The 27,894-nt window shown below is 42.7% G+C and overlaps 1 protein-coding gene across 3 annotated transcripts in view; it reads right to left on the bottom strand.

Moving 5' to 3' along the window:
* Positions 1–27,894, bottom strand: part of UST (uronyl 2-sulfotransferase) — a 317,213-nt gene that overhangs the window by 50,342 nt on the left and 238,977 nt on the right. For all 3 annotated transcript variants that reach the window (XM_086318226.1, XM_086318225.1, XM_086318224.1), the window contains one exon: positions 1,399–1,496. In XM_086318226.1, coding sequence (XP_086174352.1) covers positions 1,399–1,496 — 98 coding nt within the window. The remainder of the gene's footprint in view (positions 1–1,398; positions 1,497–27,894) is intronic.

The raw sequence follows: 27,894 nt of genomic DNA, 5'->3' as shown, positions 1-27,894 counted from the left end.
CAACACTGTAAGGAGCCCAGCCTGCAGATCTCAGGAACTAGGCTCCAGGCCTGACTGGTTTTTACCATCCGGGGGAATTTGGGAAGCCAGGATTATTTTTTGAAAAATTTTAAACAATCCTTATTTAGCTCAAATAATCGTTGTCAAGGTGGGAGAAGGTGACATTTTGAAAGTGTTCTGACGATCATCACGCATGGACCAAGATAAAGCATAAGTCCTTGCCCCAAGGCTGGGAAATATACAATTTAGAAAGTACTTTAAGGAGTTATAATCATGTTTCTTGGAATAAATATGTTCATTGTGTCAGAAAGGGAGACATTGGGCCCCAGATCTTCCCAGGATCTGAAGCCCTGACCCTGAAGCAGAAGGCGTGTATTACAGGGGGTGGGTGGCTGAGGGAGGCCTCCTGAACTCAGGAGTTTATGATGAAGTCGACACGTCTAGCCCCAGAATTCTGACCATAAACAAAGCGGTAAATTCAGCAAAACGTCGGTAATAACTAAGCAGCAACCACAGTGTCAGCAAAAAGTACAATGAATAAATAAACTGCAACTTGAGACAGCTGTGTGTCCCCTGCTCCCAACCCCCCCCTCTCTTTAGACCTTCTAATCAACCTCTCCTTTGGAGGGAAATGTCACTTCTGGCATCTGGGTTTATTTTCCACCAAGCAAAGATAATATTCATCATTACCACCATTTCTTCTGGAGGCCACACACGTCTAGTGTACAGTGAGTTTCCAGTGTAGCTGGATCAGAACTACCTGGGGAGGGGGTCACAGTAGCCTGGACCCCGTCTCAGAGACTGGGATTAGGTGGGGATTCCTAAGAAGTTCCCCAGGGATGCAGAGGAGGTGGGTGGACCACATAAAGTGTCTGAATAAGTCACCTTATAGAAAAGGGTCTGGCATTCAAATAAGGCTGAGGAGTGATCACTAAAAGTACTTTCTTCTTTTCTAAGTGTCTCAAGAGAGAGACACTTGAATTTTCCAAGTGAGCATCCCTGTTTTGACCCAGTTAGACACACCACACCTGCAAGGACACCCATCAGTGAAGCTGTCACTGCAGAGGAGCAGGCTGGGTGCACCCCCCTGGGTTTTACTATCTCATGAGCTGGGTAGTGACAGGTGTATGTTAAGAATGAAGAAAAGTTTGATTGGCATTTCAGTTACACAGCTTTAGGGGTGGTCCCCAAGGCCCCCTCTAGATCTTGCTTTGTTAATTTCCTTATTTATAAGACATTCAGAGTCTCAAATGTGATCTTGAGAGATTAGCAATAAACATTAACTGAATTCCAGAAGGTAGGGAGACTGCGGTCACAGAAGGTGCCTGAGAGCCAGCTGGTGGGTTTCCTACCATCGTCGTCCACGTAAGCATGTCATGAGCCTGTTTCGGTCTTTACCTGCATCTGGGGTGCTGTCCACAGAAATACGGAATGATGTAAAATAACCTGGGGTTGGAACACTCGGGGTAGTTTTCAAGAATACACTCATTGATGTCCTAGAAGAGAAAACACGGCAGTGAGAAAGCTGGTGGTCTCTGCAGGGCTCTGCCAAGCGTCAAGAGGGTAAGCAAAATTGGTACTTCAATGACATGGAAACGCTTTGAGAAGATGTAGAAAACTGATGAGGTTCGTGGGAAGATTTGCTTTTTTTGCCTCACACCAGCCTGCTCCACCGGGCAGGTGCACACGTGGTCCCAGCGTTTCAGGGAATGTTTGTTCTGTTGAGGTAACTGAAGTTTTGTGTTTCCCCATGGCCTGAAGTCTCTGCCTAGATCACAAGTGTCTTGGAGCAGTCCTGCTGGCTGTGGCTAGTTGAGGCCCCAGCAGTTATGAGAAACTGGAAAGTATATAGTGGGCATTTAACAAATATTTGTTGAATGGATTCAGTATGATTTAATTCTTAGTTCATCCAGACTTCATCAGAGATCCCTATATAGCCAACCCTGTAGAAATGCGTTTCCCTGTGTATCCACATGTCCAAATAATACTTGTTGTTATTCAGTTGCTAAGTCGTGTCTGACTCTTTGCAACCCCTGACCCCATGGACTGTAGCCCACCAGGCTCCTCTGTCCATGGAATTTCCCAGACAAGAATACTGGAGTGGGAGATCTTTCTCCGGGGGATCTTTCCCACACAGGGATTGAATCTACATCTCCTGCTTGGCAAGTGGATTCTTTACCACTGAGCCGCATGGGAAGCCCATAACAAATGCTTAAGTATTGAACATAGTCACATAAAGGGTTTGTAAATTTTGGAGGGGCTGTAAAACCATTTCTAATGTTATATTAGGTTAGAAAGTGGATGTTTGCCTACAGACATTCTCTCACTTTCAAAGGCAACAGTTGCCATTCCCAGATAGCAAATTTGTAATTTCCGGACAGAAAATTTCTTTTCTATGAGGCTGAACGTACGGTCTTTGTCAGCATTACTGGAGCTTACAGTAGCTTGATGTGAGATGAAAAAGAGGGCTAAAAATCCACTTTCATTAAGGCAGATTACATTGAATACCCCACATAAGACATGTCTGTGGAGAAGGAAATGGCAACCCACTCCAGTACTCTTGCCTGGAAAATCCCATGGATGGAGGAACCTGGTAGGATATAGTTCATGGGGTCGCAAAGAGTTGGACACGACTGAGTGAAAAAAAAAAAAAAAAAGATATGTCTGGTTATTAGGTATTTCTAAGGAGAAAAGATAACCCAATTTACAAACAAACCAAACAGCTGTGGGATGCTTTTCAGAAATATTACTGGCAAAGCAGATTAAGAGCGGTCCCATGGCCAAAGGAGTTTATAAGTCAGTTGAAACCACTGAATCTGATATGATTTGTGCAAGTGGTTAGTTATTAAAAATTTTTTTTTAGTTCCAGCTTGTAGTTGGAAAAACATAACTTACATGTCTTTTTTTCTTTTTTTTAGGACAACCTTTTCTTTTCCCCCTCATGCTTCTTTAGTTTACGTAACAATTAAATAAATTACACAATTATAATAATGAATTCAACTGGAAGAAAGAGATTCAGCAAACATGGTCCCTGTACAGTCAGTGGAGTTTATAAGTCAGTTGAAGCCACTGAATCTGATATGATTTGTGTAAATGGTTAGTTATTTAAAAATTTTTTTTAGTTCAAGTTGGTGGTTAGAAAAACAAAACTTAAACATCTTTTTTTTTTTTTTTTAGGACAACCTTTTCTCCTTCATGCTTCTTTGGTTTATATAACCATTAAATAAATTACACAGTTCAACTGGAATAGAGATTCAGCAAAAAAACAGACTGTAGTTAAACACCTGGGTCTATCATGGGAAGCAGAGGTGTGTAGTTCCCAGAGAGGAATATACTAGAAGCCAATGGAACAGTGAGCACCAGCACATCCAGCCACGCGTGACGTGAAGGGTGGTTAAGAGCACCTCATTGTGTATGAAAGCCCATTAAAAATGCAGGATGTTAGACCCAAAATACCTTTCTAGGAAGAATTTGACACAGAGAGATGTATGTATGAGACTATTCATTGCTGTAAGATTTATGACAACAACATATGGCTGAGCTCACAGTTCATTAATGGGGGACTGATTCACAGAGCAGTTCTGGCGCATTCCTACCGGGAAACACCACGGAGCACCCAGAAAGGAGAAGGAGGATCTACACACACTGTCCTAAAAACTGTTCACGATATTTGCAGGTAAAATAAAGTCGATCACAGGACAATATGAACATGTAGGACAACACAAAAATAAACTTATGTGTTTACAAAAGGACTCAAATATCTTGAAGGATAAACACCAAACTGTTCAAAGAAGTTATTTATGGTGGTAGATGCAATGGAAGGTGTGAATATATTGAACTTGTATTTGATTCATGTTTGGAATGTTCGCTTTTATTGTAACGTATGTATTTTAGTTTTACCATCAGAAAAGTTTGAGAGCTACACATTGTAAAGGGCTTGCCTGGTTGCTTAGTGGTGAAGAATCTGCCTGCCAATGCAGGAGACCTAAGGGACTGGGGTGTGATCCCTGGGTTGGGAAGATTCCCTGGAGGAGGAAATGGCAACCCAGTCTGGTATTCTTGCCTGGGAAATACCATGGACAGAGAAACCTGGTGGGCTACACCACATGGGATCGCAAAGAACCAGACACAACTTAGCGACTAGACAACAACAAACACATTGGAAAACAAAGTAAAACTTGTGTAGGCGGGTGACTGGGCTTTGCTTTGAGGATGCGCAGCTTCCAGGTATCGTCTGGCAGCTGGCGTCCCCCAGGGGACCTAAGCCTCAGGTCAGAGCGCCCAGTAACTGGGCGGGGGTCAAAGAGAGGGAGCCTGGAGCTGGGTGAGAAGCAGGGCACAGGACACTCCAGCGAGGCCGTCATCATCTGAGACAGAGGGTCTGTCCTCTGAGGTAGAGATTTCACAGTAAACGGCTGAGTAATGCGATGGTGATTTAGGGGGTGTCCAGAGATCCTGTCCATACACGGTCAGCCCCCCAGAGACCTGCATTAACACCAGGGGTGGGGCAACAAAGTCCAGCAAAGCCTCCCACAGAAACTCTCACAGCACCTGCGCTCCTCCGAGTCCACTTTCCAGTTGCCTTTTAATAAGAACTTGTGTAATTGTTTGTTTAGGTGGTGAGTCCAGGAGAGCACAGATGTCTGTTCGCTGCATCTCCAGTGCTTAGCACCCTGCCTGGAAAAAGCAGGGCTGCAATAAATACTCAGAGAATGAATGGACAGATGGCAGAGGGATTAAGCCAAGACATACAACCGCCATGCTGTCCCCAGAGATCTCGAAGGAGTGGGCAGAGGACATCAGCTGGTGGGGGCCGGGAGGGCCGAGGACCACAGGGACCTCAGAAGGACTTTCCTCTATTGGAATCCACAAATAACCTCTCGAGGTCAATTTATGGGAAGACGTAAATTCCGAGTTGAAAAATTGTTGTTAACCTTTCTTTCTTAGAGCAAGACGTGTCCTGGGAGATTTCAAAGTGTTCCATTTGAGCCCATTAGGTTGATGAATGGTGTTGGCCACAACCAGCTTATGGAAATGCTATAGGAGGGCATAAATAAAAGGTGACTCAGGTGTAAGGCCAAGCGGAAGCCGGAAACGAGCTGTGAAGACCCACGCACTTAGCTGCCTGTGGCTTAGCCACAGCACCCAAGTGGTGTTGCTTCCCGGCAGCTCAAGAACTTGTGGCCTCAGGAGGCTGGTCTTGGCCACTCACTCGGTCCACTCTTACTGGAACCCAGATCTTCAAAGAGTGACCTTTCAGTTTCCCCCACCAACTGTGACAAGTGTCAACACGGCTGCTCCTCTAGCATCCCGCTCTGATGGGCACTGTCCAGTGCCCCCGGGGCCATTTGGTTTTCCCCTAGAGTTAATCATTTTATCTTTAGTGTTAGGCTTTACTGTCTCCTGTTGTTTTACAATCACCTGTGTTCTCTTCGTACATAGTTTAAAATGATGATGCACTTCATTTTTTTCTTCCTATGCAGTACTTCTAGGGTAAGGTTGTTTTAAATGAAAACCTTAATATATATTTTAAAATCTGCTCTAAGGTCATCATCATGGTGATGACTTTAGCCAAACTGGACCCCTTGCCAGTGCTTGATCTACGATTTTCTTATCTGGTCCTCGGATCCTGGTATCTACCACGGCAACCCACGAAACACTCTCCTGCCCATCTAGCTCACTTTTAAGATGGGGTATAAACATAAGACCCCACTCTGACCATATGCTCAATTTATTAGGGAAATGAGATATCTTGTATAAATACACTTTCCAGATAACTGAGTCTATTTAACTGCCAAAACTACAACAAAAAAGACCAGTTTGGTTGAAATTTATTCTAAACTATGCTATTTTTAAAAGTGTACACTTACACTCTCTAGGTTTTCTTTGTGGGTTCATCTTCCTTCACTTTGATCTTTTAGCAAAATCATCTTGTGTTGGTTTGCTCCTGTAACATTTTCACTGGCTGGACTGTGATGAATAAGACTAAGTGCCAAAGGCCCCACAGCACCCAGTGGACACCCAGGCACCACAGCGGGATCCCTGCAGGTCCTCCCTGACTCCTCTCTCACCGTTACTCTCCACGGCACTCAACGGCCCCACCCTGCAACTTGACCCCTTGAAAGGTTTCTTAATCTTCGTTCTCCCACCCATTCCACACCTCAATCCCCGCTCAACTCATCCGCTGCTACGTAGTATCCCTTCCATTTCTTCTGCCCAAATGCACTCTGCACAGAGTTGCTGCACTAACTCAGCTGAAATACAAATTCATCCACATCAGCCCCCTGTTCAAAAACTTTGAAGAATTCTTATTGACAATGCGGTGGGAATAACAATCAGGCAGGGCACCTGTTAAAAATATTAATTCCCAGACGGGCCTTCCAGAGTGCTTGATGTAAATGGGTTCTCTGGGGACCAGGCTAGAAATCTCCATTTTAAAGAAGAACCTCTGGGAGATTTTGAAGAGCTGGTTACTGTTCATGAGCAGCAACCTTGTGCCAGTAAGGAATTCCATGCCTGGCTCATCCGTCTCCCTTGCCTACAATTCTCCCCTGGTCCCAGAGGAGGCCCAGGTTTTGGTGGCATTCCAGGCAGAATGAGCGTTAGCATCCTCCAGTCCACTTGTAGAGAAGGAAAGGCTCTAGAAGCTGGGGAAGAATTCAGGACCTGACAGCAGTTTCAAGGCAACTCCTGGTGAACCCTCTGAGTAGACAAAGCACATGCAACTTACATAGTGTGGATTGCAGCATTCTCAGCATCCTTGGTCCCCAGTCAAAAAAGTCTCCACACCTCTTACCAGTGGTCCTGGGACTTTGCTCATTTAGTAAGACAAAATAAGTGGAGTCTCCAGTATGTTTCTCATTCATCCCATGATCTTGCATCATCAAGCCCTCTCCAATCCTATGGCTAATCCTCGGCCCAGAAAGGAAGCGTCTAAGAAGTTTCAGAAAAGCGAAAAGTTGAGGTATACATGGTCCATGGTGGGGGAGGTGTACCCAGATGGACAGGACTCCAGGTCCTTCAGCCCTATTTAAACCGGAAGAGCTGTGCTTTGCCTGGGTTTATGTATTGGGCTTTTTATAAGGTTTCAGTTGATACAAAGGTTCTAAATCTGAAAATCATTATTTCAGACCAGCACACAGAGGTTCAAGATACTGGAACAGCTAGCAAGAGCCCCCCAACAGCCCACCCGTTCCATTGCCCTACATAAGCAGGTGATTCCAATCCTAGGGCCCAAGAAGTCAGATCTTACTAGTTGGGTCATGACTGGGTCCTATGATCAAAGAGCACCTTGTGAAAAAAATCACCAGTCTAGGAAAACATTTTTTCTTCTTCCTTTCTTTCCGAAGGCCCAAGAAGTTGAGAGTTCTGTTCTTCCCCCTACCTCACCCTTTGGGCTTCCCTTGTAGCTCAGTTGAGAAAGAACCTGCCTGCAATGCAGGAGACCCAGGTTTGATTCCAGGGTCGGGAAGATTCCCTTGCAGAAGGAAATGGCAACCCACTCCAGTATTCTTGCCTGGAGAATCTCATGGACAGAGAAGCCTGGCGGGCTACAGTCCATGGGGTTGCAAGAGTCGGATACGACTTAGTGACTAACCACCACCACCACCTCACCCTTTAAGGAAAGAGGGCTACCAAACCTATGCCAGCAAGCAGAAGAGTAGGTTTCATATGTATATAATAGTGTTAAACGCTATAGAGTATCTATATTCTACAAGTCAAAAATAGATGGTAACGATGACCCTAAATGCGAGGCAGCAAAAGAGACACAGATGTAAAGAACAGACTTTTGGACTCTGTGGGAGAAGGTGAGGGTGGGATGATTTGAGAGAATAGTATTGAAACATGTATATTACCATATATGAAACAGATCGCCAGTCCAGGTTCAAAGCATGAGAAAGGGTGCTCAGGGCTGGTGTACTGGGATGACCCTGAGGGATGGAATGGGGAGGGATGTGGGAGGGGGGCTCAGGATGGGGAACACATGTACACCCATGGCTGATTCATGTCAATGTATGGCAAAAGCCACTACAATATTATAAAGTAATTAGCCTCCGATTAAAATAAATTAATTTTAAAAGTACATGGCCTCTTTTATTGAAAAGAAATGTTACAATTTTGGTGTATAGGGTCAATCCCTTGGTTATTTTAGTTTTCATTATCAATTGTGAATGAATAGAGGTCTTTTGAACCTAAGAGAAGTTGGGAATGAACCTGGCCTTCGGGAAGGCACACTGCACACAGGTGGAGGGCTGGGCAGACTTCCCGAATTCAACCCTCTGAACCTTTTGAAAACCACACCTGCTGGGCCAATGCTGTTCCAGGCTCCTGGGCAGAAGGGACTGCCAAGTATGCAGAGTTTTGCCAGGCTGGGTGGTTATTTTATTAGGCAAATAAATGTCTACAGATCCTAGTGTAAAAACACTGGGCCCGACCCAGTTTTGTACAAACATTTTCAAAAGTAAAAGTGGAATTCATTATGAAAATTCATTTTCATAATTACAATTTTTTTGGCTAACTATCGTTTCCCTTCCTTCTACATATAACGCCTGGCATATCTGAACCAAGAATGTCTTTAAACAGAGGTTAGCCCCAGTGGATTTATGAAATCTTTGGATACCTTAAATTTTATACAAGTGGGACATTTTATGAAAGCCCATCTTGAAAAATTTTTCAGGCATAAATTTTTATAGAATAATAAATCATGAGAACTGAATTCAGTGACTAGTGGGAGGAAGACTCAGGAAAAAGAGGTAGAAGTGAAAGTGAAGTCGCTCAGTCGTGTCTGACTCTTTGCCACCCCATGGACTGTAGCCTACGAGGCTCCTCTGTCCATGGAATTTTCCAGGCAAGAGTACTGGAGTGGGTCCCCATTTCCTTCTCCAGGGGATCTTCCCAAGCCAGGGATTGAACCCGGGTCACCTGCATTGCAGGCAGACGCTTGACCGTCTGAGCCACCAGGGAAGCCCCTAAAGGGGTAGAGAGGGCAATTAATTCTTTGATGCTGTTGATTAGAAACAAAACACAAGATAAACTTTACCTGGGATTCTGATTTTAAACGTTCAGCCAGAACTTTCTTATAAAGTTTACATCTATGATGCCCTGATATAGTCTAAAGCGATCTGATTTCGTGTGCGTGCGTGCTAAGTTGCATCAGTCGTGTCTGACTCTTTGCGACCCTATGGACCGTAGCCCTTCAGGCTTCTCTGTCCATAGGATGCTCCAGGGTTGACATTTCCTACTTCAGGGGATCTTCCCGACCCAGGGATAGTACCCATGTTTCTTTGTCTCTTGCATTGGCAGGTGGGTTCTTTACCACCAGCACCACCCGGGAAGCCCCTATGAAATCCTGGATTGACGATTATTTTCCTCAGCATTCTGAAGATATTACTCTACTGCCATCTGGGATCTACTGCTGCTGATGGGAAATCCGATTATCAGCCTAATTATGCTTCTTTCACTAGTCATCCGCTTGTCTTCCTTTTCCTTGATATCCTGCAGCTTTATTTCAAAATATTTGAGTGTAAATTTAACTTTGTTTATTCCATTCAGTTCTTACGTATGCTTTCAGTCTGAAGAATCACACCTTGGATTTTAGACTATTTTGTCCTTCAATAGCTTCAAATACTGCTTCCCTACCATTTCACCATTCTTTTTTGAAACTCCTATTGACTGACTGTTGGAAATTTACCACCTTTCCCACATCTTTTAACTGCTCCTTCTGTCTATTTCTTTCTCCCTCTCTCTCTTGACATTTCTGAATTGAAGTTTTGATCAATTCTTCATGCCTACTTTCTAATTCATAAAGCTCCTCTTTCACTCTACTCAGTTCAAAGTTTAATCCATTTCTTAAGCTTTTATTTCCACGGCCATTAAGTTTTTATTTCAATTACCATATTTTTCATTTTCAAGATTTATTATTAATTATTTATTAATATCATAATGTTCTTGTTTCAAGTGTTTGTCCTGCAATTTCCTGCTCTTAATGGAAGCTATTCACACTTTTATCTTCTCAACATCCTGGGCATACTTAATAAGTCTTTGCCAATTGTTCTGTAAAGATAACTGGAATGAATTTCTGTCTCAACAGTAGATTTTGTTGCTTTTCTTGGTATTACAGTTTGTTTCATGTGCTTGCTTAGATTATTTGGCCGGTAGGTTCATTTTGAGTAGGAGACTCATTTTCGTTCTCGCCCTCTCTCTCTCTCTTCCTTCCAGTCCCTGTCCTTCCCTAGTGGTTTTGCAGTTACTCCTATCAGGACTCCTGGCACTAGGCCAGGACCAGGTCCCATCTGAAGTTCCCATCCTATGAGAATAATGGGAATATTCTCACAGGGAATGAAAGCCCATTTTGAAAAATTTTTCAGGCATAAATTTTTATAGAATCATAAATCATGAGAACTGAATTCAGTGACCAGTTGAAGGAAGACTCAGGAAAAAGAGGTAGAGAGGGCTATTAGTTCTCTGATGGGAATAATGGGAATAACAGATCTGGTTACCAAAAAGGAAGAATTTGGTTCACTTCCTACTTATGAGGCCATGACTTTGTTTTACTCCCTCTCTAGGTTTACCCTTTAAAAGCCATGGTTCCAGTGACAGGGTAGTGGCCATTGTGTTTGGCTTTCTTTGCTTGAGAGTGAGGGAAGTATGGCTGTCTGCCTCAGGATGTGGCATGGAGCCTGGTGCTGGCCTCCATCTTCACACGGAGTCCAGTGTGTGGCTGCCACCACCTGATTCTGGACCAGAGATCAGCTGATCTGTGATTCCACTGCTGCTCATTCCTCTGGTATTGTTCCAGCCTTGGGGACACTCTGTGTATTTCCTTTTTAAATATTCTATCTATCATTGTTATGTGTTTGGGGGTCAAGGGAGCATAAAATCAGTATACCATCTTGCTTGGGGTCCTGCATGGGCTGTTCATGCTTTTTTTTTTTTTTCTTGTAGGAAGTTCTACTGGAAGGAATCCTGAATGCACAAGTGTGGGGGATGGATATAAGGAGTGCATCTTGCCGAGTCAGAGGAAAGAATCTTGGTAAAATGTCAAGGCCATGCCAAAGCAAGGTCACATGTTTATTGAAATGTGATCATTTCTGCTTCATAAGGATGTCAGAGGCACCGGGCCAGAGCACAGTTTAAGCCAGACCTCAAACAGTGTGAGTTCTGAGGATTCTTCTTACAGACCCTGCAAGACATTAATATATCGTAGCAATGATTCTATTATAATGACATTACTTTGAGTCTTTTAATTGCTTCAAGTGTTGCCAAAAGTTCCAACATTTGAAGTAAACCACAAACATGAAAATGGTGTAATCTTCGCTCTACATTTTCTTTATTAGTATGATACAGGCTCTAAACTTTTGGAAGAAAAGCTTCGTGCTTCTCCTCTGTATTATGGTACCCATGCGGGGCCAGGCAGGTGCTCTTTTATAGCTCATAAAAGTAGCCTTTGAAGATGATGAAATTTTAATTTGAGTTGTGCTATGCCTAGCAAATCACCATGGGAATCTGGTAAAAGCTTTCAGAAGACAGTGCTGCTTTTCAATAAACAACATCATAAAAAATTCAGCAGCAAAGTGAAACCCAGAAAGCAAGCACTGTTGCATTTTAATCAAAAAGTCTTTAAATGATATTGTGGATACTGATATATCATTGTGGATACTTTTTTTTAGTAGACATCTGGAAGACCGAAATGTCATTAAATGACCTCTATCCTACTCCTTCCTAGAAAAGGTACTTTCCAGATGTGCGCTCCACTTAGAGGAATAATGAACTTGGGATTTTGTGATTCTAGTCTCCAAGGCCCAGAAAGATCCACGTGGTGGACCTCTGCCACCGACAGCTCTGCCGTGAGCTCTGAAAGTGCTGTCATGGTTAACCAGCCCCCTGATCCCAGGCCAGTTCTGCCCTGAGCATTCAGCCGGGCATAGGTACGGCAACAGTCCCTGCAGAAAGGGGCTATGTTGATTCTATTTGGAAGCACACAGTCAATGGGGCTCTGTGACCTTCTAATATGACTAATGTTGAGAAGCAGATCAAACACTTAAAATAAGCAGGAAGTTGGGTTTATGGAGAGGTCTAACCCCCCTCTCTCCTACCGAGTCACATAGGAAACAGACAGGTCACCATTCTGTGGGCTTTCCTGTGGGGATGGTAGTATGGTATCATTTGAGTGGATGGCCAGGGGATCTTAGGGATCTATAGCTTTCCCACTCTGGATCTTAACAAGACCATAGAAATACATTTTAACTCTTGACTGCTTTCCATGTAACCCCAGAAGGAAAAGATGCTGTTAAAACTTAGGCCAGGGACCAGAAGGGCCACTGCAGATTTTACCTTAAAGTTGAATTATGAACTGGAAAGAAATGCATCATGCAGCTCAGATCATGCAGCTCATATCTGTCCATTTCACCTGTTAACAGAAGCCTCAGAGATGGGCTAAGTCCCTACATGGTTCAGTATTTCCCAGAGGCAATGTGGAGCAGACCAATCAGGTTCCACCCGAGCTTCTGGAGGGACATGAGCCTTTTGTGAGTGTAAGAATGGCAGGCATTCCTGGGAAACCAAGTATGTTCTTCAAGGGTTTTATACCATAAAAATGATTTATGACTCCTTTGGGCCACACAAGTTTCTAAAAGCCACAGCAACTGTCTTAACCTCATAGAATTTTGATGATTTTGCCTTCCCAGCTGAAGAGGTTCAGCATTCCCTTTTCTTTCTTTCACATCCAATAGTCTAATAGTTTTGGCCTATGAGGCCAAAACAAACCGCAAAAGTCACACTTTCAACTTCTGGTTATCCAGGGCATAAACAACATGTTTGTGGATTTTTTTTTTTAAGGCTTCCAGCCTTTGCTTTCTGTGGCCCCATAGTCCCAGCTCAGAAGGTCATAAAGAATCCACAACAGATTTAAAAGAGAGAAATTGAAACTGAATAGTCAGAATGATTATTTTAGATACACTGGAAATTTCAGTTTCTTGAGACCCTGTAGTCATGAGTGACTAAGAATTGACTGGGTGATGGAGGATCACTGGCCTATTCTCTTTTATATGAATATTTGAAATTTTCCATAATGTGTAGTGAAAAGTAAACAAATAAACAACAAAAAAAAACCAGAAAAATACTATAAGAATAGTTCCACCCTCAGTCAAATGCCTTTTTTTTCCTACTGCCTTATTTTGCCCTGAGCTTTATTTTTCTGTAGTTTGTTCATTCATTCATTCACATTCTTTCTCTTCTGACTTCAAGGCCTCTTGGACTGTTTCCGGGTGGGTAAGAGACCTTTATGAATCTTCAGACTTTCACCTTTGTAATGTTCCATCCAAGTTTGTCTGGAGACCTCATTTCTGATCCTATCATTGCCCCTGCCCCCTGGATTATTTCTGCTCCAGAATGAAATGTAACTGCATAGGATTCAAGAAAAAAAAGCTACAAGATAAGTCCCTTTTTTTACACTGGTTACTGGGATGTCTCTCACAGCTTCTTATAAAAAGTTCTCTCATATTTTTATTATGTGCAGCTGTCAATGTAAACCCCAATTCTTATTTTTTTAAGGGCTATGTTATGATAGTTTTTCTTTTACTACCTTTTCCTTTCAATTATTGATGTTCTTCCTCTTTTCGATGTATTATCTGTCCCTGGATAGACTAATGCTCTATAAAGAATGAAAATTTTCAAATCATATACTATAAGTGGGTATACTTATCTACCCACACAAGTAAAACATTTATTGAAATGAAGGACTATTAAAGTTTTAAAGTATCAAAGTTTCCCAGATACTTTTTCCTCCAAGTCTCTAAAACTAAGAACCAAAGGCAAAGAAAAGCAAATATTTTATCACCTCAATTTAAAATACATGAGTCACACCAAAGATGCAAAGATCACTTCCACAGACTAAACGTTTAAGTATGCTTATCATTTAGACACACACATGGGAGAATGTGTAGGAAGAAAGGCAGAGTCTTCCTAGTGAAAAACTGATTAAACATATTTGGAAGGAAGGGTTATTTCTCTTTCTCTCTTGCCATGAACAATAGATGAAGGCACAATCAACTGTAATGATTTAGGTGGTTAGAACCAATTCTTTGTAATGACCAGGATAAACATTTTCAGCTCTCAAGGTGTATGGTTTAATTACTGTTACAAGATCCATAGCCCTCATTCAACACTGTCCTTACTGGGCTTCCAATATATACTGGGCCCTGTGTTATGGACAGTGCATTCCTGCTCCAGGAAGGAATGTTCTAGAGCAGGGGTGGCAAACCCCACTGCCCACTAGTGCTGTCAGATCACATGGATGCACAAATGGGGCCCTGTACCCGTCCACGCCGTCTGAGTGGAAAAGCCCGGAGCAAACTGGGAAAGCACTCCTACTGTCTTGAGGGGGCAGGTGCTACTCTGCTCAAGCCTGTCACTGCCGCGTGGATTTTGTGTCAGAGATCGCCCAATCATCTGATTTTCCAAGCAGAGCAAGAAATTTGAATTTTTGTATGAAATCTCCTAATTTCACTCATAAAACAAAAATTATGAGTGAAGCAATCATGTCTGCAGGTCAATAGGACTCACAGTTGACCAGTTCAGGTCCCAGTGGCTTAGCCATCCCCATTTCAACTTTGAGTACTCCCTGAAAAAATATAGGATCTTATGGTTTGCTATCCTATGTTTCTGACAAGAATAACTTTGGTAGATAAGGGACAGCTGGATTTTAATGACACTAGACCAGTTATGGAACAGAGCTGTGGGACAGAGAAGGAAAACTGGATTTGTCGTCAGATGCTCTAAGTTTGAATCTTGATCTCTTATTTACTAGTTGGATGACAGTGGGGAGATGCTTCACCTTTGTGAGCATGTTTCCTCGTCTATAAAATAAGGTTAGTGGGACTTCTCTGGTGGTCCAGTGACTAAGAATCTCCCTTCCAATGCAGGGGACATGAGTCTGATCCATGGTCCAGGAACTAACAGCCTACAGGCCATGGCCCAACCAAGCCCATGCGCTGCAACTGCTGAGCCCACAAGTTCAAAGGATAGTAGCACCTCTTTCATAGGATGGCTGTGGGGATTAAAGAAAGTGCATTTGAAAATGCTTTGTAAGCTACAGAGAGAACCCCAGAGGGAATAGGTGGCTTGAGATTTGAAGGCATCGATTAAGGACTCTCAAGGATTCAGCAACATTGGATAAAGCAGTTGTGGAAATATAAGACTCAATGGTTCTGCTCACTCCTAATAGGAAAGCTATGCAGTGAGAAATATAAGGAAAGTGGGGTGAAAACAAAAAGAGCCTAGCAGAGGGGCCCCGAAGGGGTGCTGTGGTTTACAGGCTGCATGATTTCCTTCATGAAAAAACTTACTAGGACCACAATGAAACCCTTGACTAAAGAAGCAGTGATTATCCACCTGGTGGATTATTTGTGGCAAATTTAAAATCGCAGGCTGGCTTCCTACTCTTGGGATATTTTCAAACCACCAACTTACCTCTCCACCCTTAAGTCAAAGAATGAGAATTCATTTCAACCTTAGCCCAAGAAAAACACAATCAGAGGAGACCACGATGCAAGAATACTGTTATTAATTCCAAAATTAAATATAATGGATTTCTGGATTATCAGCTGTTTTCAATTATCAGCACCAACATTCTCTTCTATGGAGGGGGATAAATGGGTTATTTTTAATAATTCACAAACCTTTCACCAGAAGAGTGGAAAATTTCACCATGGGGTTATGGTTGATTTTACTCTTAAGGTAACCATACTGTAAATTCTTTGCTTCTCCACTTTTAGCACTAAAGGTTAGGTAGTTTCTCAAAATACAGTAAGCCTGAGGATGCTGCTTTGATTTAAGGAGCAGATAAAAAGAAGGGAGTTATTAATGTGAAACAATTCTTTTTTTGAAAAAGAGGTTCCCCTGATGGCTCCAACATTAAAGAATCTGCCTGAAGCAGGAGATGCTGGTTCAAGCCCTGGGTTGGAAGATCCCCTGGAGAAGGGAATGGCTACCCACTCCAGTATTCTTGCCTGGAGAATTCCATGGACAGAGGAGCCTGATGGAGAACAGTCCATGGGGTGCAAAAAGTTGGACATGACTGAGTGACTAAGACTAACTAATTAAAATTTTAGAGAGTTCTAGCAGAGAATTCTTGATAGTCCTAGACTATTAGGGAGGCAGTAAGCAAGATCTTCCTAACTACAGCTCAACCGTTCTCGGGGATGTAGGGGTGGGAAGGAGGCTCCAAAGTGAGAGGAAATATGTATATTCATAGCTGATTCACTTTGCAGTACAGCAGAAACTAACGTAACATTGTAAAGCAATTATCCTCCAATTAAAAAATAAAAAATATATAAAAAAGAGTCTGTATTTAGCAGGAATCATGTACTGCTCAGTCTCATAGAAGGTGGAGGAGAAACTTCTTATTCCACATTCTTGCTTTGGACTCGTTAGGTCTAAATCTATCTCACTGAGAGTTAGAATTTGGAGATTTAAGATGTTAACTAACATGGAAACAAGTGCCTTAAAAAAAAATGTCATCCCTAGCTGTTTCTCATTGTCAGTAAAGACTGAGGGAAGGAGGTGTCTATTAACTCAGAATACAGAGATGCCCGTACCCTTGCAAAGCGGTCTCTGGCTATAACTGGTTTTCTTTGTAATCTAAGTATTTTATTTTATGCATTTAAAAACATTATCCTGAGAAGAGGTCTGTAGGCTTCACTGGACTGCTCAAGGGGTTCATGACACAAAGGAGGCGAACCCCTCTGTCCTGGATACTGACAGGGCCATCTGTCTCTGTTGTAAGAGATATTTCCTGACTAGTATTTCAGCGCTGGCCCACCCAAAAATGTCAACAGAAGATTATTTTTAACTGAGATTGAAAAAAACTCCCCCTTGCAAACTTGGGTAAAAACTTCTATTTCAAAGAGTTGGATAGAAAACTACAACCACCACCAACAACATTTTTATGCAAATAGGGTCCCTGGGGTGGTTTTAAGTGCTTAAAAGAATTTCTGTACTTGACACTTGATCTAGCCTGGTGGTTCTCAAAGTGAAGTCCACACATTGCTGGCGGGACTTGAGATCCTTTTGCTGCTGCTGCTGCTGCTGCTGCTGCTAAGTCGCTTCAGTCATGTCTGACTCTGTGCGACCCCATATATGGCAGCCCACCAGGCTCCTCTGTCCCTGGGATTCTCCAGGCAAGAACACTGGAGTGGGTTGCCATTTCCTTCTCCAATGCATGAAAGTGAAAAGTGAAAGTGAAGTCGCTCAGTCATGCCTGACTCTTAGCGACCCCATGGACTGCAGTCTACCAGGCTCCTCTGTCCATGGGATTTTCCAGGCAAGAGTACTGGAGTGGGTTGCCATTGCCTTCTCCTGAGATCCTTTTAGGGATACCAAAATAAAAACTATCTTCAGAATCATACTAAGGTGTTGTCTTTTTGATGGTGTCAACATTTGCGCTGATGTTCAAAACTGTGGTGGTAAGTGGTTGGCTCATTAGCATGAATCAAGATAGTGGACCAGACTTGACTGGACATCATGGTACTCTTCACCTGCACACACTTCAAAAGGATTTTTTTTAACTTAAGAAGGTCTTTAAAGGAGAAGTAGAAACTACTCGTTGCAGTAAATTTCAGGCCTTTAAACTCTGTGAAGAGATAGGGGAAGTGTGCATAAAGCCCTCCTGTTTACCTCTAGCGGTCTGCTGGAGTTTAAGGACCCACTTCTCAGATTAATGTGCTTAAATGTATAAAATAAAACACATAAGAGTAGGAAGGAAACCAAATACATTGAAATATTTATTACAATACTAAAACCTCATGGTAACATATGTGCTTGTTTAAGTATTAAATAGCGAGATTTCTCTAATACCTAATGTTAGATATTTAGTGGGTCTAATGCTGTGTGCTCAGTTGTGTCTCACTCTTTGCGACCTCATGGACTGTAGCCCGCCAGGCTCCTCTGTCCATGGAATTTTCCAGACAAGAATACTGGAGTGGGTTGTCGTTTCCTACTCCAGGGGATCTTCCCTACCCAGGAATTGAACCTGAGTCTCTGGCATGTCCTACATTGGCAGGTGGATTCTTTACCACTGTTGTTCAGTTGCTAAGTCGAGTCTGACTCTTTGAGGCCTCGTGGATTGCAGCATGCCAGGCTTCCCCGTCCTTCACTGTCCCCTGGAGTTTGCTCAAACTCATGTTGATTGAGTCCGGTGAAGCTATCTAACCATCTCATCCTCTGTTGCCCCCTTCTCCTCCTACCCTCAATCTTTCCCAGCATCAGGGGCTTTTCCAGTGAGTTGGTTCTTCACATCAGGTGGCCAAAGTATTGGGGCTTCAGCTTCAGCAACAGTCTTCCAGTGAATATTCAGGGTTGATTTCCTTTAAGGTTGACTGGTTTGATCTCCTTGCAGTCCAAGGGACTCTCAAGAGTCTTCTCCAGCACCACAGTTCGAAAGCATCAGTTCTTTGGTGCTCAGCCTTCTTTATGATCCAATTCTTACGTGTGTACATAACTACTGGAAAAACCACAGCTTTGAGGGTACAGATCCTTGTTGGCAAAGTGTTTTCTCTGCTTTTTACTACACTGTCTAGGTTTGTCATACATTTTCTTCCAAGGAGCAAGAGTTTGACTATTATTTGTCTGTCTGTTTACTATCTGTTTTGTCTCATTAAGGTATCAGCTCCAAGAGAGGGAGGACTCTATCTTGTTCACAGAAGTCCCAGGGCTTAGAAGGTGCCTGGCCGAGGGCAGATGTTCCACCAGTATTTCTCAAATGAATGAGGAAGTACCATCAGCTTCCGCACCCAACTGAGTCGATTTGGCACCCTCTCTCCTCTTTCCATTTTTTATTTTAGACTCCTAAAAGTACATCACTCCAGACTTCAAATTTACACCTCTTATAAATATTGTGGTTTGCAACTAGTCTCATTGTTTGATCCAAATTGTTTTAGAAAGAAGTTGGTGCTTTAACAGAACTTCTCAATCAATGAATACAGAGCCTCCTAGCACTGTTTCCCAAGGGCCTGGGGATGGTCAGCCTCTACTACTGTTCCCTACTGGCTGTCACAGAGAAAAGGCAAATGACTGAAACACAAGGAGAACTTTCTGCAAAACCCCCCACATAAAGCTTCTGTGGGTTGAGACGGAAAATATGAATCTGAAAGTCTGAATATCTGGGATTATAATTTTATCCATGAGAACACCCTGGCGTCAATGTGAACAAGGAAAATGGCTAAATGGAGAACTAGCATTCAGTTAACTTGTGCCTGAATGTTTTCTTTGGCTTCTCAATCTTACTACACTAATTTGCTTAACTATTTGAATTCAAAAGCAAGAAAGATCTCCTTGGTGTCAAACCTTAGTCTTACTCCTCCAATATTTTTATTACAAAGTTAACCTGTGCTTATTATAGAATATATGGTTAAGCAAAAAATGAAAATATAATCATAAATCTGCCACACAGATATAAATTTTTTAAATAAAAAAAGGAATTAAAATATAATAGATTAAAAAGAAAAAATATTTTGGTATATAGTACTTTTTTTTAATAAGAAAGTCTTTTTTTGTTGTCCTGACTCTAGTGCCAAACTCCAAATAAAATATTAAAAAGAACAAAGCAGACAAAAGTCTTTGAACTTTCCTACCTTCATACACTAATTTTTTTTTAATGTTAAATTTCTTCACAAAGGGGTCATTGTTTCTTCAGTTGGATTTTCATTGATGTAAATGTACCTCCATGTAAATTATACAGGGAAAACACTAGAATGAACAGCCCATGAGGTTGCAAGAGTTGGACACGATGTAGTGAGTACACGGCAACGAGAATGAATAAAGTAAAAACTCATCGACTACCGAGAGCTCAGGAAAGGTTGTTATTTACCATACGAACTGGCAACTTCTTATTAACTCTTACATTTGAGGAAGATTAGAAGATTAGACAGAGACTTCACCTCTCAAATGAGAATGGTTAATGGCCCTGGACAGGCTTTGATGTTCCAGTTTTACACGTCCCCTTTTTGGAAGAGTGCATGTGGCTGCTTTGATTTAATAAGTTATCTGTTCATCTGGAAAGGCACGTGACATGTTATCTCCCTTTGTGCATTTGTTCTCAGTACAACTGATGCTTCTATTAATGCAATCCAAATTGTTTTCAGTTTATCTGAACAAGTATAATGACCAATCACTTTTGTCTTCCATTATTTTGGTAAGGGTCTTATGGGTTACTTTTCCCCCTGCTTAATGTCCTAAAAATGAAACTGTTAGTTGCTCAGTCATGTCTGATTCTTTGCAACCCCATAGACTGTAGCCTGCCAGGCTCCTCTGTCTATGGGGATTCTCCAGGCAAGAATACTGGAGTGGCAGTCATTCCCTTCTCAAGGGCATCTTCTTGACCCAGGGATCGAACTGGGGCCTCCCACACTGCAGGGGGTACTGCAATGTCTGAGCCACCTGGGAGGCCCCTTAACACCCTAAGTGAAAGTGAAAGTCACTCTGTCATGTCTGACTCTTTGTGACCCCCATGGACTATATAGTCCAGGGAATTCTCCAGGCCAGAATACTGGAGTGGGTAGCCTTTCCCTTCTCCAGGGGATCTTTCCAACCCAGGGATTGAACCCAGGTCTCCTACATTGCAGATGGATTCTTTACCAGCTGAGCCACAAGGGAATCCAAGAATACTGGAGTGGGTAGCCTATCCCTTCTCCAGTGGATCTTCCTGACCCAGGAATTGAACTAGGGTCTCCTGCATTGCAGGCAGATTCTTTACCAACTGAACTATCAGGGAAGCCCTAGTTCAGTTCAGTTCAGTTGCTCAGTTGTGTCTGATCTTTGCAACTCATGAACCGCAGCACGCCAGGCCTCCCTGTCCATCACCAACTCCCAGAGTCCAGCCAAACCCATGTCCATCGAGTTGGTGATGGCATTCAACCATCTCATCCTCCATCATCCCCTTCTCCTCCTGCCTTCAATCTTTCCCAGCATCAGGGTCCTTTCAAATGAATCAGCTCTTCACATCAGGTGGCCAAAGTACTGGAGTTTCAGCTTCAACATCAGTCCTTCCAATGAACACCCAGGACTGATCTCCTTTAGGATGGACTGGTTGGATTTCCTTGCAGTCCAAGGGACTCTTAAGAGTCTTCTCCAACACCACAGTTCAAAAGCATCAATTCTTCGGCACTCAGCTTTCTTTATTGTCCAACTCTCACATCCATACATGACCACTGGAAAAACCATAGCTTTGACTAGACGGACCTTTGTTGGCAAAGTAATGTCTCTGCTTTTCAATATGCTGTCTAGGTTGGTCATAACTTTCCTTCCAAGGAGTAAGCGTCTTTTAATTTCATTGCTGTAATCACTATCTGCAGTGATTTTGGAGCCCAGAAAAATAAAGTCAGCCACTATTTCCACTGTCTCCCCATCTATCTGCCATGAAGTGATGGGACCAGATGCCATGATCTTAGTTTTCTGAATGCTGAGCTTTAAGTCAAATTTTTCACTCTCCTCTTTCACTTTCATCAAAAGGCTCTTTAGTTCTTCTTCACTTTCTGCCATAAGGGTGGTGTCATCTGCATATCTGAGCCCTAGCCTTCTATCAAATCAGTTTATAAGCATCATAAAATGCTAATGAAGTTAATAAAAAGTAACAGAGACCCAGGTGACTTTTGCTGTGGCTTACTTACTCCTTCAAAGAGGGAAGGCCTGAAATTTCTGGCTTCAGTATTCCACCTCAATTCTTCACTCCCTTCACTGTCCTAAATCCTTTTGAGCCCTTTTAACTTTTTAACCAAGGTTTTTATTTGGGGGCATTCACTGAGGCCAAAGAACCTCACCTTCATGAAGAGTCCATAAAGGCATTTACTGCTTCTTTAGAAGTCTAAAGACGTCAAATAATAACAAGAGCACTGTGAATTACGTATTTCTTGCATTTTCAAAGACTTTGGACATCTATCATCCCGTTTTTATTGGCTGATGAAGGACTGATGGGGGTCCCATGTTTCCAGAAGGGCCATTCCAGAGGCACAGAGGTGACTGTAAAGCTCACTCTTGGTTCACTCCCTGGTGGTAAAGGGATGTTAGAACGTGGGTGGGAGAGTGCAGCCTCTAAGTGGCTGTCTGATGGGCTGGTGAACTACCAGTGAATTATCCAGAAGCAGGGCAATGTGGAAGAGAGGGAACCAGCTGCATCCTTGGGAACAGACAGAAGTCTTCTTTGAAGAGATATAATGGTGAAGTGGACTGGAGTGTGGCTGGGAGGAGGCAGGGAGCGTGGGACAGTGTGATCACTTTGCAGGTCTACACCTGCAGGTTAGAGACCAAGGAAACGGTCTCCTCTGGCTTCCTGTCTGTCTTTCAAAGGAGAACACTAGCAGAAATGCACCTGAGGAAACTGCCTTTTAAATAAATGAAATTAATGAAACATGATGCAGGCTGTGCCTATCTGTCCAGTCTTGGGCTCCAGTTCCCGCCTCATCCTTTCGGCCCCAGCAACTTCAGGACCCTCAGTTCCTCCTGTGCTGCAAGCTGCTTCAAGTTATCCCCTCTCTGCCTGGCTGCCTTCTACATACCCAGCAAGACTCAAGTGTCACCTCCTCCAGGAAGCCTCATGCACATGACTTCCAGAGCGGTCCACTGATGTTCTTAGGTACTAGAACCCAAGGGCCATGTGCCTGCCTCTCCCCTTAGACTGTGTTCCTGACAGCACAGGCTATGTTGTTTCCCCATTGGTTGTTGCTCCCACCATTACACATGGCTTAGAGTAGTGCCTGTTTGGCTGAATGAGACATGATTGATAAATGAACACACCTCCCCAGTGAAGCAACGAATAAAACTTGAACGTGAGCTCCGCAAGAATAGCAATTTTTGTTCTATTCCCCGATGGTTTCCGAGTGCTGAGAAAAGGATCCATCTCATAACAGGCACTCCAAAAAAAAAAAAAGGTGTTTTTAAATAAATTAATAAGGAAGAAACATTTCTGGAAGTGGTGCAGAAGTGGTGATTTACAGATTTTTTTTTGCAATGTCAAAAGATTTCCAAGATCTTGAGGGTAAAGTTTGCTTTCATGAGAGACCCATTTTTTCATATGGAAACAGATTTCATGGCATCAGCTTCCTTGGCTGGTTCATGTGTACAAGAAATATTTTTAGTAGCTCATGTATTAAGCAGTTTGAAGTGACCCTGAAGCCCAAGTCTTCTGACATCTCAGGGCCGCGTAGGGCACATCACTTTCTACAGTGGCCAGAGTTCCCGGGCTTCTTTGCGTCTTAACCTTTCTTGGGTTGGTCTCTACAGATGCTGCGCTCTCAGACTCTGGAGAGCATGACACAAGGAAAGAAGAGTCTGGAACTCTGAAAGCTCATATGTACCTCCCTGCTTCCATTGCAGCAGGCATATTTTATTTCCCAAGCTGGAGAGGGCAGAGCTGGGAGGATACACAGTTTCACAATAAGCTGCCAGTGGCCAGGCAGGCAGGTAATTAATATATCCCCTGGTCTGTGGGTGGGAGGAGGCAGGAAGCATATGAACCAAATCACTGTAATGGATGTTACACAGTTCTCTTCAAAGGTCATCCTGAGGTTGAAACACACTTTGCAGTAGTATCTACCTTTATAAATGAAAGATGCAGGAATTCATAGGAGTGGTGACAGATACAACTGTATGGAATACCTTTCTACATTATTCCATAGATGTTACTAATCCCTAATCATTAATAGAGGTGAGGACATATATCAGTGTTACCTTCCACAGTAAATAGTACTTAACAGTGGGGTGGTGTACAGGGGCTGGAATACAAGCAAGTATAAGATATTTTATCTTCCTATCCTGGAGAAACTTTCTGTGTAGGAAGGCAGCAGGGCACACAGTGGTGATGGCGGAATGCAGAGAGGGACAAAACACAGGCCGTGACAACCCTTTTATAGGCATTCAGCCGAAACAAGGTGGCTTAAGGAATTTTTGGAGTCAGAAATGCATCAGAAAATCATTATATGCCTTGATGTAGCATAGAAGTTTGAGGGGCAACTCTGGAGTCAGATGACCTGGATTCAAATCAGTGATATGTCAGTAAATTGATAACAACTACCCTTTCCCAAAACACAAAGCCCTGATTTATAGCATCTGCAGATTTCCATGGTGTGACTGTTCCTACCATGGCCAAATTCAAGCCACCATCTTGATGTCAACTCAAATAGTAATTAGTTGAAAATTTCCTGAAAATGTAAGAGTTGCTCAGAGCCAGGCCAAGCCAGCTCCAGCATGCTGAAACCCAGGCCTTGCCTCTTACTAGTTGTGTAAACTTAGGCAAGCGACTTAACTTCTGTAGTCCTCAGCATCTCATCTGTGAAAATGGGCATAATAATTATCTTAGAGGCGTGCTGGAAAGACTGCATGAGACCATGCATGTGTGTCTTCCCTTTCTGGACAAGCACGAAATTGAACTAGGATGTCACAATAAGTAGCCTGGTGAGCAATGGACTGGAAAAGTTTAGGAGATGACCATCACTTCCAGGCTTTCTAATGTTGTTCCAGAGCTTACTGTACACGCTTACTCCCCAGCCGGTGCGAGTGATAAATAACCCACCTGCCAATGCAGAAGACATAAGACACGTGGGTTTGATTCCTGTGTCAGGAAGATCCTCCAGTATTCTTGCCTGAAAAACCCCACGGACAGAGGAGCCTGGTGGGCTACAGTCCATAGGGTGGCAAAGAATCTGACACAACTCAAGTCAGTTAGCACTGCACTGTGCTACTTTCCAGACTTCCCTGTATTGCATCGTTCATGATTGTTGTTATTATGTTGTTTAGTCGCTAAGTGGTTTCCAACTTTTTTGCAACCCCACGGACTGTAGCCTGCCAGACTCCTCTGTCCATGGGATTTCCCAAGCAAGAATATTGGAGTGGGTTGCCTTTTTTTTCTCCAGGGGATCTTCCTGACCCAGGGATCAAACTCTCATCTCCTGCATCGGCAGGAGGATTCTTTATCACTGAGCCACCTGGGAAGCCCATTCGTGACATTCTATTTCCTAAATTAACTTTCTCTGATACATATCCAATATGGCTTAGCCTTTACAGCATCGTAATGATGGCAACTCCATGTGGTGCTTCCAACCTTAATGCTCCAGTCCTAACTACTTAAATGAGTGGATGAGATGAGATAGCCTTCTTTTCTGCCTTGAAAAGTGCAATGATTAATTAAAGTCTGTTTTTCCCCCCTCTCTTTTCTCAACTCCCTGGAACCCATGTTAAAGGGCACTGAGGACAAATCCTGTTCTTACATTTAGCTTCCTCCTTGCTAAGTGTTTTCTTTTTGCTTTGTTTGTAGCCTCTTCTTCTAATTTACCAGTGATGGTTTGTTCCTAAGTCAAGTACCCTGGAAGATATTTAATCGCTTCTTTGCATAATCTTGGCATTTGCAAAATGAGACTAATAAGGCCATCTTAGAAAATGGCAGTTTTGGAAGACTAAAGACTTAATGAGAAGCTTTGAATTTCTCAAAAGAAAAGCCTTTTGAAAACTTGGTGTTAATTCAGCCCTTGATGTAAAACCATTCGTTTTGACTGGATTGTAAAATTCTCCATGCGAAATGTGGTTTTGTAAATAAATACAGATTTTGCTCTGGCAGAAGCCTGACTTCCACGAATTACATTTAGAGAGAATTGTTTGAGGTATCTTAGCTGAAATACTAAAACTGACACCGGATGAAAAGTGGAAACCAAAGCAGTCTTCAGGCGCAGGGTATGAAACAAATAATGCCTTTCTCCAGTTTAGAAGAGCTTTCTCACGAGGAAGAAACATTTCTGAAAATTAAATTTTGCTGGATTATTGATGATATTTTTATTTACTTATCAATAAGCAAGTGCTATACACCTCAAGTTTAAAAGTACTATTTGTCAAAGCAGCTAAACCTAGCAGAAGTGTTTCTTTTTGCAGTTGATAGTAAAATATTAGTCTAATTAAACTGGTGTAACTTAATTTCATCAGCTATAATAGAGAGGTGAACTCCAAGATCTGCTGTGCCCTGGGAACTGCCCTTAGATCCGCAGAGACAATGACTCAGTTGACAACAACTAAGCATCCATTTTATCTAGGAAAAAAAAACATGGTAATCATCAGTCGTGGCCTGGAGGCAACTGAAGGATTGAACATAAAATACAGATGTGCACATTTATATGAAGGGAAAAACTTGAGAAGAAATGGGTTGCCATTTTCTACTGCAGGGGATTTTCCCTACCCAGGGATCGAACCCATGTCTCTTGTGTCTCTTACACTGACAGGCAGATTTGTTACCACCAGTGCCACCTGGGAAACGAATACACAGACATGATCATGTATTTATCAAACTGTGAGTCAGTCAGATACTCGTTCAGTCATTTATTCAACAAATAATCTTTGTGCACTTACTACTTGCCAGACCCTGTTCTTTTTAATCAAAGAAAAACTTTCTTTTTAGGTGCTGAAGAAATGTTGGTGAGAAGACAGCTAAGTTCCTGCCCATATGCAGTACATTTGATTAAATCCTTCCTACATGATACGCTCCGGGGAAGCAAAAAGTGGAATGTGTACAAGGCAGGGAAGATGATATGTGCCCGTGAGAAGCTGGGATATCTGACAGTCAGGCTTGGAAAGGACAGAGGAAACAAGAAGCATGACAAAAGCCTTGTCACTCAGGTTGTCACATCTGGGGTTTGCACACAAAGATAAAAGGCACATCCTCATGTATGACATTAGAGCTTCTCTGGTGGCTCAGATGGTAAAGAATATGCCTGCAGTGCAGGAGATCCGGGTTTGATTCCTGGGTTAGGAAGATCCCCTGGAGAAGGGAATGGTAACCCACTGCAGTATTCTTGCCTGGAGAATTCCATGGACACAGGAGCTTGGAGGGCTACAGTCCATGGGGTCGTGAGGAGTCGGACCTGACTCAGCAACTAATAACTTTCACTTTCAGTGTATGATATTCGTGATCTGAATTTAATGAGGCGGACAGCTGGAAATGACAAAGTCAAAGTCTCACGTGCATACTTAAGTCAAAACAATTCAAGTGAGGGGTTTACTTGCTAACTTCAACTTAATTTCCCAAACTGAAAGAGACACAACAATTAATCAGCAAATCTGCTGATCACACAAGGATAAGAGTGAGCACGGCAGGAGATACAGTGTCGCTCAAGTTCCCCGCAGTGCTTCTCAAGTTCAAAACTTCAACAAGAAGCATCACCCACCCGTGTCCACAGTCAAGGCTCCTCTCAAGGATCCTAGCTTACTTGTTTCCACATTTATATTTAAATGGATGAACTGGAAACTGCTCACAGTACAGGATCCCAGGCAAAGATGCCTCACCTGCCAACTGCCAGGTGTGGTCAGGGGCCTTTTAAAAGCCTTTCTGGTCCTCTAGTAGCATTCCCACAGGAAGTCAAAAAAGACTACTGACATGTGGCCTTGTTGACAGAGATGGGCCAGACTCAGCCAAAGCTGATCTTAACCTGGCAACATTCAGTTTCACATTTATTCATATCTTAACGCAAAGTAAAATGTGAACCTCGTACGACCTTCAGCCGCTACTTGTTTTTCATCGTTCTTTTGTATTGCAAACTTGTGAAGGATGAACTCTTTCTGCATTTATTATAACTTATTAAATGTGGTCACGGCGAAGCTGACTGCCAGGAAAACCACGCCCGTTGGGAAAGAAACAAGATCATATCCAGCCCAGAGACCTCCAGAAAGGACTCCAACACTAAATTTACCATGAGTATGAGGCTTTCTTTCACAAATCTGGGTGAAACAGGCTGTTGAGAAGGCAGTCACTCAGGGGTTGGTAAGTTAATAGTGGGATCTAAGTTATATGCAGGCGATGGTGGAGGGTTAAGGAAATATTCTCTCTTTTTTCCTTGATTTTTTTTTTGTCATTAGACATTGAGATTT

Source organism: Bos grunniens, chromosome 9, assembly GCF_055505025.1.
Source record: "Bos grunniens cultivar Pamir isolate PY7600 chromosome 9, Bosgru_T2T1.0, whole genome shotgun sequence".
In the NCBI taxonomy this organism is placed as follows: Eukaryota; Metazoa; Chordata; class Mammalia; order Artiodactyla; family Bovidae; genus Bos; species Bos grunniens.
This window is presented reverse-complemented; position numbering and strand designations above follow the sequence as displayed.